Source organism: Lepidochelys olivacea (genome assembly GCF_965140295.1).
Source record: "Lepidochelys olivacea isolate rLepOli2 genome assembly, chromosome: 4".
Classification (NCBI taxonomy): domain Eukaryota; kingdom Metazoa; phylum Chordata; order Testudines; family Cheloniidae; genus Lepidochelys; species Lepidochelys olivacea.
This window is the reverse complement of record NC_140414.1, coordinates 46651196-46664827: the sequence shown is the minus strand read 5'-3', so window position 1 is coordinate 46664827 and position 13632 is coordinate 46651196. Positions and strand designations below refer to the sequence as shown.

Here is a 13632-nt window from a genome sequence, read left to right as displayed (position 1 = left end):
CAGTGGTGCACAATTCAGCCAAAGAAGTTCCAACAGAAGCATTCTAAGTTTTGTAGTACTCTCCAGTTGCATTTGTTGAACATGACCTGAGCCAGTGAGGAAACATGATTAAAATGCTAGATATGGGAATATCTAAAGCAGGGCAATCTGAACTCCTATGTGGAAACCCTGCAGCCAATAAGTAAATTTGTAAACTGAACAGGTTACAAGTATTTCACCTTTTAAAATTATGTACTATTGTCTCCACTTAATTGAATAATTGTGAGAAGTCATCAGCCTTTACAGTAAGGAGAACTTGATTTTAATACTATTCATTATAAACTTACAAGACTTGCTAACATCTCCAAAGAAAGTTCAACAACTTTCTCCCCCTTCTGTTTTTTACAGTCAGTTATTACTTGGAAGAGCCAGATGAACACCCCTACAATGGAAGTTCCCTGTTTATCCACAGAACTGGTACTACAAAGGCAACAGCAGTGTTAGCTTCCTTATCACCACCTGTTTGTCCCACCTTGATCTAAAGACAACACCTCTCTATGGTAAATTTAAATACTTCCAAAAGAAAGCCAGTGACTAACAAACAATGCCAAGAGAACATATTTCTAAAGCTCAATTCAAACTTTGAAACATTATGATGAAACTTACCATGTTGTTTCTGCTTTGGATTGTACATTTTCCACCAGCGAAATATAATAAATCCATCTTGGATTCTAAATTGGATAAATTACATAAATAGGAATTTAAGAACACAGTTTATAGATCTTTTATGTACAGCAGCTTGAAAAACTGCCTTAAACATTGTAGAAAGATTCCCTTCTTAAAACTGTATGAACAGCATCACAATAATAGATTCAAATAACTAATGCCCAATCTTTATGTTATGCAGATGCACAAGTGTAACAAAAAAACCCTCACTTTCAGAATCCCTTATTTGTTTCCTTCTTAATGCTTTGGACCTCTGGCTGAAAGAATTACCAAAACATCCCCTGCTCTACATTTCATGTAATTATTAAAATTTATGAAAAAAATTAAGTGTAAGTTGCTTGGCTAAAATAGATCTTTCAAATATTTTATAGAACTTGGACTTTAAAAGTTTTACTTTTTACTGTTTTATAAAAAACTTAAGAGTGCAATGAAGTAAGAGACATTAGCGAATAGAATTTTCTGTTATATTCTGAAAAGCACTCTCTTAATACAGTCAATAATTTTTATTAGATTTATATGAGATACTGGAACTTTTCAACTTACAATGCAACAACAGTGGAGAAGGGGGTCAGTGGGGTTATGCAATTGTAAGAGGGAACCAGTTTGTCCCCATACCTACCAACGAGAATCAGTTTCATGTTAAAGATCTGCTATTTCTTAATGTAGTCTTACCAACAGGGAACAAAAATACATTTTAAAGAACCAGAACAGTAATTCTTTTACAAACAAGTACCTGATAGACATGTCTTCTGTAATGTAATAGATTTCACGAACCATGACTTTTCCGGACAGGACAGAGAATGAAAAGGAACCTATTTTAAAAGAAAGACTTCATGTAAGGCTTTTGTCTGTTTAATTTCTTTTTCTGAAAGGGAACAACTGATTCTTGAAAAAGGTTTACTTGTGATTCTGGGTGCCTTGGTTTTTGCCCTTATAGACGACTTTCAGAGAGAGTAGAGGACTCCGAACTTTCTGAAACATCAAGCATCTTTAGGATGTCTCAAGTTGGGCAACCAAAAATCACTAGTCACTTTTAAAAATGTAGGCCTATATCATTAAGTTTGAGAAAAGTGATGGAATGACTATTTTGAACATGTAAGATATGTATCAATATCACTGGTTACTACAGATTGTATAGTTAAGTTAAATAATTGAAAGACAAGACAAAGTTAAGATTCACCATAAAATACACACAAGTTTCTGGTAGTAGTAAACCTAGCAGCCTTCAGGCCTAGGCCTTCAAGTCTAGCAGTCTCATCTGAAGATTTGAACATTTGGGGGGACAGAGGAGTTAACAAGAAAGCAGACACATCAGCATGGCTCAATTTCCTTTGCAACAAAGCAGGGTGGTGATGGGCCATATATTCTCCCCAATCCTTTTTAACCTTGCTTAGAAACAAGAAGTTAAGCAAAGTAGGCATAAAAAACCCTATTTGTGTTAAAATGACATCAACAAACCAATCACAGCTAGTCCAGAAATGGGACTAGTGAGATCCAATATCCATGATGATTACGAAAGTTAAAAAGAACGCCACATATTTTGGATAGCTATCTCCAGTTGCTTTCCCTTAATACAAATTTCATTGCAGAGTTTGTTTGTTTTTAAAAATACAACATATATATCAAATACTTCATCTAACAAGTGCTGAAGTCACTACAGGTCATAAGTAGCGTTGGATTTGAACATGGTTTGGAATTTTTGGATCTCAGATTCCTTAAATCATCAGTAGATTAATACAATTTTTCTAGCTTCTATTTTCATTGTATATACGATCAGTAGCTATAGAACAAGTCCAAGATTAAAAAGACAAGTTATTCCAAGTAGCACAGAGAGGGAGGCCTGGGAGATTGAAGTGTAGATAGAAAATTAAAAGGACAATCAGAGTCAGATTGTGTGATAAAACCTTACATGACTCAGCATCGTATATATTTTTGTAATGTGGGCGAGCACCCAAGTGATTTGTACTGACCTGGTTTATTCCATAAAAATGTTTTTAAATTTAAAAAATAAAGGAGAGTTAATGGGTTTTGACAAAGTTCCTTACCAGTATAAATTCTAAATATTACTGTCCCAATAAGAATTAATAGGATTAGCTAGTCCGCCAGTTTATTAATACAATGCACCATCACACACAAAATAAGAGCTTGAGATTCCAGTCCACTCCTTTGCTCTGGATTTGCAGTAGCTAGCTGCACTGCAGAGACAGTGCACTCAGCCCCAAGGGTGGGAGAAGGAAAAAAAAAAATCCTCATATCAGTCAGCAACAATTTATCTGGTTGATTCACAAGGAGCACTGATGGGCTCCAGAGCGAGCCCAAGCCAGTTTTCTTCAGTTGGAAGAATGGGCATTGTGATGTGTAGCTTTGGAAAGAGAGGGGAAGATAACAGTGAAAGTTAACGTGATTTCTTTAACAAATGAAAATATGGCACCTTTGGGTTTTATAATTTTTGTAATCAACCTGAACTGACCATAAATCATGAGGAATTTCAAAACAGGAATTTACTTGGGATTAGGTTTTTTACCTACATTAAGAAACATCCTGAGTTATACATCAAATACTTTTTTGTTGAAAAAATGTGTTTGTTGAAATCAACTATCTGGTTATTTTGAAAACTACTTTAGTAAACAGAAACACTTAAGATGCACCCTGTAGTTTTTAATAAGTCATGTTAGGATGAACTACAAAATATCATCAAAAATAATGATTAGATTCACATGTACCCATATTACAGTAACCACAACTTACCAATATGGATGTAGCCATGTTTATATAATCTGTTCAGAACCAATGTTAAAATAAGTCCAACATTTCGGGAATTATAATAAGTGAGGTAGATAATCCATCCACAAGACAAGATTGTAGCTGTTGAAAAGATTAACATATTCGTTTTAGTTCGTATTAAAGTTACACTTGTGTGACCCGATAAAAGTATTGTGTACCAAAATACAAAGCCCAGTAACAATGCCCCTCTCCTCTCTATTTTCCCCTCCCAATTAAAAAAACCCATACAAAAACATGTTTGTAATTCACATGCGCTTTTAACACTGGAGGAGGGAAGATATAGATTCTCCATTGCCCTTCTCTCTTCACTCCCACTATCATACAATATTTGGCCAATAGTAGAAAAGTATCACCCACTAATTAGCTACCATTTCCCACAACCCAAACAAAACATCATAGATTTGATGGTCTCCTCTAACTGTGTGTGGCCATATCCACAAGTAAATGGAAACTAAAATGAGAAAACAAGTCCTAGCCAAGCTACAATCGCCCCTGATTCAGCACATCATCTCGTATGATTTCCAGCCTTTACATCTTAGTCCAGCAATTTGTCACACAGTAGTACTTTGTGCTAATATAAGAATCAGTGGACTGGCCGATACCTCTCAGTTTTATTAGTTTGAAATTGGAATTTGATGGAAAAAATCATGGGAATTTCAATCCAATTAGAAATATGCCAATCAAAATAAATTTAGGTCTTCTAGTCCCAGAAGTAGTTTTTACATGAGTTGATTAAAATCAAGTAACCTATTTCTAGTCAAAATGGTTCACAAAGTTTCCAGAAGGAAAACTGGATGAGAGAAACTAAAAGATTCCTAGTTCACAGAAAACTAAGAAATTTTTAGTTTGAACTGCAGTGTCCAAATGGGGGAGTTACGGCACAGCACTTTGGTGTGTACTGCTATTCACGCCACTGTAGTCCAAACTGTGGGGCAGTGTAGATGAGCCCTAAGTGACTTACCCAATGTCAGAGTTTTAGTAGCAGAAACTAGTACTAGTACAGAATCCAGGACCCCTAACTTCCTGCTCTTACCATTAATTTAAACAACGTACCCATTGTTGCCCTTCTTCACTACCTGTTTAAATAGCTTATATGGGAAGAGGGGAAGAGAAGGAGAAGATAGGCTGTGGTCTTTGGGTTCCATGTATCAATAATATAGAGAGAATCATTAAGCAGCAGCCAGAGAACAGGATTTCACATCTGATGACAATTCCAAATAATCTTTATATTTTGAGTGATCTCAGTGTACCTCCGCACATAAAAATGATGGTTACAAAACTATACAGCATATTCAAAAGTGAGCAATAAAAAAAAAATAGGTCCACAAATGAAATTAAGGATCAGAGCAGAGTTAAGTGCCTACACAAGGCATGGGGAGAGTTAGGCCTCTAAGAATGGGATCCATAAATGCCAGCAAACTGAGCAGGGAGCTCCCTAATCTAGCCAATAGGAATGACAAAGGAGAGAGGCACCGATCTCCCCATGGGATTCAAGCCATGAACAATCTCCTGGAGTTAGGCTCCTAAGCCCTTTCTCGCCACCTCCTTAGACACTTAGGCCCAGTGATTAGCACCCTCACCAAGTACATGGGAGACCTAGATTCAAATCCCCCTCCCTTTCTTATTTGGAGTAGGATTTAAACCCAGGTCTTCTCCCTCTCAGGATAGTGTCCTAACTGCTAGATTCTGGAATGAGTCTTTCTGAATCTCTCCTGTAGAAGCCATTCCATTTTGTATAAATAATTAAATATTCATTGGGCCAGAGAAAGAGGAAAAGTGACTCTATAGCCCAATGTTTAGGGCACTCACCTGAGATGCGGGAGAACCTAAGTTCAAGTTCCTGTTCCAATTAGTGTCATTTATTTATACATAGCCTAGTGGTTAGGGCCCTTTCCTGAGAGGGGAGAAGACATGGGTTGAAATCCCTGCTCCAAATCAGGCAGAAGAGGGATTTGAACCCTGTCTCCTACAATATAGTAAAGTGCTCTCATCACTGGCCTAAAGATTATAAAGGGGAGCACCAGTACCTACTGCTGCCATTTTTTTCTAGAAGAGCTCAAACACTTTAGTTCAAGAAGATATTCACAGCTGTAAATCCCAAGCAGAGATAGGTGCCTAAATCGGGACCAGAGAGGCGCCTATCTCCCTTTGAAGGGTTAGGATTAGGCTACACCCCTTCTCCTCCAATCCAGTAGGCATTCTCAGAGGTAACCAGACTGGGTTCTGCAGGTGAGATGGGTGGGGTAATGCTTTGTCTGAAGATCCAACTGGAGGTACAGGGGGAGGGAGAGGGAGGCATGCGATAGGCACAGAGTATCAGGACTGAGGTGGCAATGCGCACACTCATTGGCAGATTTTTAGGTGGAGATGTAGGCACCGTGCGATTTTAGGCATCTACACAGTTAGGCAGCAGCTGAACAGGGGTTTTGAGGATGTGAATGTTGGGCTTTCTGGTTCTAGTCCTTAGTGTTTTAAATAGGCAAATTTTGGAAGCTTTTTTAAATCAGTGGTTGAAATTACTTTAATCTGTAAGTGTTTTCCCCTTTACCTGCCAAGTTCAGTTCTTACCATCAGAACGACAGGCCCCTTAACATTAAAGAATATAAAAATGAAAGATAATGAAATGAAGATAAAAATGAAGATAACTGAAGCATCATTTGCACCAAGTTCCAGGGGTGTTGGAACAATTTTTATAGTGGGGGTGCTGAGAGCCACTGCACCAAACTGTAAATCCTGTATAAGATGGAAACCACTTCAAGACAGGGGGTGCAGTAGCACCCCCCGTACCCCTACTTCCAGTACCTATGCCAAGTTCACAGAAACATTATAAAGTTGAATTCCACAGTTCATGAATAAATGGAGGCCAATTGCAATTAACCCCGATTACAAAGGATTTTTATGCAAATTACTAATTTACATAAATGAGACACTTAACCAGTGAACTGTGAATTGCAACTGTCCTCAAACGCTGAAATTGTTGAAGTGTAGTTCCAAGCAACTTATTATGTTAAAAAAAAATTAAAAATTGCATACTACAAAACAAATACTGTAAACCAGTTTGAGACCTTTAAGTGAAAGATTTAAATGTAAAATATTAATATGCAGTGCAAGTTTTGCAGTACATTAGTGACTATGCAGCTTTCTTAATGGCAATCACTGCATCTTTGCAATTTCTACCTTATTAGCTGCAATCAACAGGAAAGTTTTGCTGTCTGTTCCAAGGGGACTTCTGGAAATGGGGAGGAAAGTTTAGCAGAGAATGTTCAGCTCTGTAATTCATTCCTTATTACAATCCTCCAGAACCAAAATTTGGCAATTTTAAGATTTGGTTGAAGACACTTTTTTAAAAAAAAACAAAAAAAAAACAAACAAACAAACTGCAGCTCTTCCTTAGTGTGCATTTGTATCTTCATCTACTGACCAAGACAGTTAGGGGCATGAGTGGGTTTAAGCTGTGTCCATTGCATGCAATACTTTTGTTTTATTTTATGTACCCAGATCTCACAATAATGGGCAAAATATACATTTTAAAATTAAGTACAAAGGTAAACAAAAAAGCAACATTTTTGTTTAGAGTTATTGCAAAGAACTGCTTGCTTTGTATTTACCTTCTAACACTAATAATAATTTCCTCAGAAAATTTAGTGCTTAATAACATTCCAGCAAAAAATACAAAAACATACCCACATACCAGCTGTAATATATTTATTCCCACAAGAGTGTCATTAACATTTGTACATTTCACCACAACACCTGGAAATAGAGTCTCAGAGACCAGTTTGTTGTTACCAGATAAGAGTTAAATCACACAGAATCACTCAACCATCTCCATTAGGAGTTGGATTTACTTCCAACATACCAAACCTATGTGAATAACTCTCTAATTTCCTTTTCCAATTTAATAAATCTTCATCTAGTTTATTATGGGACTGGCCTGGTCTTTGGTGAGAGACCTAAAGCGCAGGTGACCTGGTGTCAGGAACTGGTCCTTCAGGATCAGAAGTAACCTGAATATTTTGCTGTGATTCTTGGTGTAATGGGCCATCTACCATAGAGATATACTCACCTGGATGGCAAGACAGACTGGAGTACTGAAGGGGACCATCTGTGACTCTGTGTTAAGGCTGTTCAAGTGCCTCTGGAGTTTGCACTTGGTTGGTGAAATTTAAGTTTAGAACTCACAACCAATTCATGGTTTGTGCCCTGGCTTTTAACAGTCTGTCCTGAGGTTGGTGCTTATGCTCTTGCATCACCATTGTATTGTGTAACACGCAGTAATGCTCCCATTATGGTTTGGTGTGATGTAGAGGCTTTATTGTCACTCACTTGAGTAACCTGCATTACACACCTATGGCTTCCCCATTCCAGAACAATGTGACTGCCCTACGCTTGTGCCAATTACCTAGTATATATGCACTATATTATGTGACAGACACATACGTGCATCCTGTACTATATACTTATTGCAACACAGACCACTACTTTCAAATCTTTTAGAAAACTTAGTCATTCCTCCACATAACAGGTCAAATGAAATATATTTTATGGTACTGCATTCTCTCATGTGTGTGTATACTGTATGTGTATTATATATATAATATATACACACACACATAACATAGCAAATAGCTGTTTTAGACTCTCTGGTAGTAGAAGGTATTTTGCTACTGGAGAGGCCTTCTTCCAGATATAAGATATAAAATTGTGCTCCCAACTTCTTGTTATCAGTAAAGTTCCCACAGAGACTTTTCTTTTTGGAGGGAGGTGGGAAATAGGAGGAGAGTTAACCGTAGTAACCAGGCCCAATTCCCTGAGGTTTTATATTGAAAACAATTCTTTGTTTCCTTCTTAAATTGTGTAGTAGTGTTGCTGGGTGCTACTAAACAGCTGCATGGTGAATGAAGGGGCTTCTATCTTCAAATATTTTGGGATCTTTCTGGGTAACAGATGCTATATAACAGGTTTCAGAGTAGCAGCCATGTTAGTCTGTATTCACAAAAAGAAAAGGAGTACTTGTGGTACCTTAGAGACTAACCAATTTGAGCATAAGCTTTCCTGAGCTACAGGAAAAGTATCTAGTACTATCTAGAAAAGTATGTTTAATGGATTCACAAAAAAACATTTAACAAAACCAGAATATATTCAACTTACCAACTAATAGCCAAACAACATTGGAGTCGTGTTCTGTCAAAAAGTGTTCCAACTGTGTGATACTTGGGACAATACTGTCATTTTTTTTTTGCTCCATTGCTAGATTGCTGTTGTATCAGTGTCTAAAGGGCTGAAAGAGAAAGATTCCAAACTGAATAACATAGCACAGCAAAACTATCAAAAAGTTCCCACACAAAACCATGTTAAAGAACTCATAAGGGTTTAGCTCTCACGTAACCCAGAAGATAAGAGTTCACATTCATACTCTAACCCAGGGGTTCTCAAACGTCATTGCACCATGACCCCCTTCTGACGACAAAAGTTACTACACGATTCCAGGAAGGGGGACGGAAGCCTTGGCTTCAGCACCAGATGCGGGGTCTGTGACCTGAGCCCCGCCACTAAGGGATGAAGTCCTCGGGCTTCACCCCAGACGGTGGGACTCAGGCTTCAGCTTTGGCCGCAGGCAATGGGGCTTGGGCTTCGGCCCTGGACAGTGGGGCTTGGTCTTGGGCTTTGGCCCCTGGCCCCATCAAGTCTAACACCAGCCCTGGCAACCCCATTAAAATGAGGTTGTGACCACTTTGGGGTCCCAACCCACAGTTTGAGAACCACTGCTCTACCCCATACAAGGCAGACCAACCTCGTACAAGATTGTAGAGTTCCCCATATACCTACTTTCTGAGGATTGGGAAGATAACTGGCCAAGACTATTTCAAAAACTTTAGCATCAGAGCACCAAAATGTTTTCCCTTTAACCTCATCGTGATTCCTAGCTACCTTTTCAGCCACTCTGGTGTCTGCTGCGGAGCCACTACTGAGTAATACAAAGTGCTTTTTCCTGCTACAATGAGTATACTTTCTGAGCACACTCTACCTCTGCCAAAATGGAAATGAACCAAGTCATGAACTATGTTCTCCCACACAGGGTAGCAAGACTGAGGACCCATCTAGTAGCTAGCAAGCGTATAAGTGTACAAGTTACACCACAAAATGTTATCCTTCCACAATGTAAAGGCAACTAATATATACTAAAATTAGTTAACCCACAACAAGGAAAGCATTACAAGAAAATGTGGATAAGAGAGACTGTACCTTTCACATTTACACATAGGAAACTCACTTCTACAAAGTGTTGCGTTCAGAGCAGATTTAAGTAACAGACTGTATGTTTCACAGGGATTAGTATACTCTCCAGGTGAATTAAAAAAAAAAAAATCTATTCGCTTTCAGCACTGTGCCTCAAGACACCAACTAAGCACTAAGGCATATAATAGCTCAGAAACATATTACATGACTTTTCTTTGAATTTCTTAAATCCATAATGCCAAACAGAAATGCACAGTTCAACTTTCAAAAAGGCAGGTGCACCAAAGTGTATGTGCACCAGTTAAATGCATCTCTGACCATTTGCACACCCATTCAGTGATTACTTTTCCATAGCAGGTGTACAACTGAACACCAAATGTTTTAAAAAAAATCAAGCCTGTAAACCATAATTTTTTCAGGAAAGTTATGCCTGGCAGCCATGAAGACAAGACTTCTTCCCTCTCTTTTTTTCCTCCCTTTCTAAAAATGTAATATGATAGAAGATGGCTTCATGCCTTTCCCTTCTCAGTCCCTCATTCCAACCCAGAAATTAGAGTCCTAGACTGGGACCCCAACCCTGAAGACCCCCAGCTTGGTTTTCAGTTGCCAGGTGAGTGCACAGTTACATGTATGCAAAATTGCCCAACTTCGCTAGTCTACATCAAGCTCCAAATGAGCAAGCATGTGAAGATTCAGGCACCTGTAATCAGGATCTGTATGCACACAAGCGGACATGCTCAGCTACCTGAAGGCTGAAAGATCTTGTTCCAGAGATTTTTCCCTTCCCAAGTCTCATCAACCCAAAGCTTCATGCATGAAACAACCTGGAAAGCTGTCCTAGAAAGCATCCCTTGAGAGGCACCAAGCGCTTCATAGCCATCACGCTTTGAGTGCATCAAGAGTTACCAACACGCACTAATGTGATAGGAAGTTTACAACTCTTCCAACACTAGACCTCTCCCTACATAGAGGCCTGGTCATGGCAGCACCCTTAATACACAGGTGCAGAGAAGGAAAAGACAAAGTTTCCTCAGATGTGTGCTCCTAGCAAGCTTATCATCTAGGAAGTTGGTTGGATGGTTGCCACAGAGGCTGCCTCACATTCCATGTGCTGGGGGAGAGAAATGCTTTGTCTTGACCCCTTTCTCATGGAAGGTGAAAAGGAACAAGGCAATGATTGCTAGTGGATGGACAAAAGAGCTAGTTCCTTAGATGGATGGATACACATGGGAGCATGGGCGGGAGCTGAGAGGAGATGCCATGGCAACATGGTCTAATACTTAGATCATCTATTCCAGTCCCTTAGGCTAACTACATTTGCGCATAGAGAGGTATATCAGGGGGAGAAGGGAGGAAAGACATCCCAATGGGAGATTGCTTTATGTGTTATCTCCTTAGTATCTGCTCATGCTTTATTTTCCCTGAGTAGTGTCTTTCAGTGCTGCCTGGCATAAGCATTTCTTCTCTAGGACAACTTAATGTTTTCAGTACTGAAACTCCTGCTGCCTTGAGAGGTAGGACAATCTTCACAGCATCCTGCAGTGGAAAGCTCCTGAATATGCAGACCAGAAAACATCAGAAAGAGCTCCATTAATGGGTTAAAAGCGATGACTTCTCCCCTGGGTTTTGTCTGTTGGCAATTAACATTTGAATCACCACTACCAATACTTGAAAGAAACACTTCCCAAACTGAAAAAGGATAAAACAAAAACGCCAAAATGTAAGGCATCGTGGTATTTACTGCCTCAAAAGAACCCACTGAGCTATAGAAATAATGCTACACCCCATCAGGATAGTACTTAGCTGCACTGTCTCCACCAGTAATTATCATCTAGACTATTGCCTCAGCTTTCTATCCAGCATACACCATAAACTCCAAGGGACAGGGACTGTGTGTCACAGTTCCTGAGTTAGTAGCACTTTTATCCCCTTTGTGGCCTCCTCAAGGATCCCCCCTCTTAGGTCTCAATCCTCTAGCAGTCCCTTTTCTCAGGGAGCTAGACCTGGGTCTTAGGCTACAGGCTCCTGCAATTTACTGTGATTAACTCATGAAGTCTGATTTTATGAAGCAAAGTACTATTTATTCAGAACAAAAGCATTACAGACAAAACATATCATACAAATGAACAGCTTATATGCATGTCTAGCTTTCTAGTCACCCAACCTCCACATAGAGAAAACAGGACAGTCCTAAACTGTCAGGACTAAAGTACTTCAGACCCTCCTACAGGGCCTGTCCCTGGGCAAAGACTCAGTCAGTTCTTGGATCAAGTGCAAGTGACCCTCTTCTTCAGATCAGGTCTGTCACTTTATGCAATTTCAAGTGTTTTGTATTCTTAGGCTTCTTGAACCAGGTCAAACCAGTATATACTATTTCCCTTGAGGGCGTAACTTCAAAAAAGACTTGATATTTACATTGTTACAGCATTAGGTATTTGCATTAATTATCCATCATTGATTTTACTTCCTGCAGGACATCCATTTAACTCACCCACTGAGCCAGAAATATGATCACTAGCAAGCCATAAAGATACATATAACACTTATAAAGCGGATACAACAATCTTTAAATATTCCGTGTTTCACATCTGCCACACTGTCTTTTCCCCTTCTCTCTACAGAGACCAATGCAAACTGATGGCTTTCCAGGAAAACAGAATGCACCTGTCCAAAAACTGCAAAGCTATTAGCGTTCCCACCAGTCATATGCTGGAAACATGGACCCATTACAACTAGTGTATCTGGAGAAGTTATTTGCAATCAGGAAAACAGGTTATTTAAATGTGAGGTAACTGACACAAATAAAAGCCTACCACTTCTGGACATTACGCAGCACATTCCAATTTTTGAAATAAGAACTCTGAAGCTGAGAGAGCTTGAATTACATCTCAAAGTCAGAATCAATATTTCAGAGTTTCAAAGTAGTTTTATAGCTACACAGTGCAACGTGACCATGTAATGAGGTGATGTTTCAAGAAAATCAGTGTAGAAATGAGATCTTTCACCTTTGTCAGAGACATCAAAGTCTGTCACAAAACCTAGACCATTCGTTACCTCCCAATCAATCTTCCTAGGTAACATACGCACTCCATGTCTATAAGAATCAAGCAGAATATTAGTCATTCTGATTATTTTCAGTTTCACTAGTATGAAAAGACATGTTGACTGACAGAAAGGACAAGAAAGAATTAATCTAGAGGAAGAAGAAAAATCACTCACCAGAGCAAGCTACTCAAGCAGTGGACATATTTAATGTTACTAGAGTACATGGCTCAACAATCAACCAAGAGAAAAGATGAATACAAAACAAAAATAAAATATAATCTGTCAGGACTGAATGAATCTCTGGCCCTTTAAAACAGTATTACCAACATGAGAACATTGTTGCGCCTGGATTAGCAATCTACTGGCTCATTCAGAGGACCGAAAGTCAGAATATCTATGTTCTGTTCACGGGTTTGTCACTGACATGTTAGATCTTAGGCTATTCACTTTACCTCTCTGTATCTCAAATTCTCCATCTGTCTATTGAGAATAAGCATATACCCATATCATACCTCAGGGGGTTGCTGAGTCTTAATTAACTCTTATTCAGCAGATTAAGATTCTAAATTGGAAGACGTAAAAATATATTATTTATTATTATAAGGCAATCTACCTAGAAACGAATATATCTACATTTTAGCAGAACTCCAAAGAGGATGAGTATTGGGGATGCATGAGGTAGGAGCAGAATTTTGAGAAGGAAGGCTATTTAGTGATTAATATAACTAAAGAGCATTTTGAGATTCAACAGGATCTCCTCCATATGTTCAGCCAGCCCTATCTTCCACTCATTACACTTAAATATAATGCAGGCCAACAGTTTAGAAGCTTAAAACTCTTCAGAAGTAGCATCATTAC

The 13632-nt window shown here is 38.8% G+C and overlaps 1 protein-coding gene across 1 annotated transcript in view; it reads right to left on the bottom strand.

The window, feature by feature from the left end:
- BLTP1 (bridge-like lipid transfer protein family member 1) overlaps positions 1–13632 on the bottom strand; it is a 245540-nt gene that overhangs the window by 206422 nt on the left and 25486 nt on the right. The window contains exons 3-6 of the mRNA XM_084626089.1: positions 8641–8770; positions 3454–3570; positions 1439–1517; positions 646–710 (exon numbers count right to left, since the gene is read on the bottom strand). Of these exons, the coding sequence (XP_084482215.1) occupies positions 646–710; positions 1439–1517; positions 3454–3570; positions 8641–8737 (358 nt within the window). The 5' untranslated portion in view covers positions 8738–8770. The remainder of the gene's footprint in view (positions 1–645; positions 711–1438; positions 1518–3453; positions 3571–8640; positions 8771–13632) is intronic.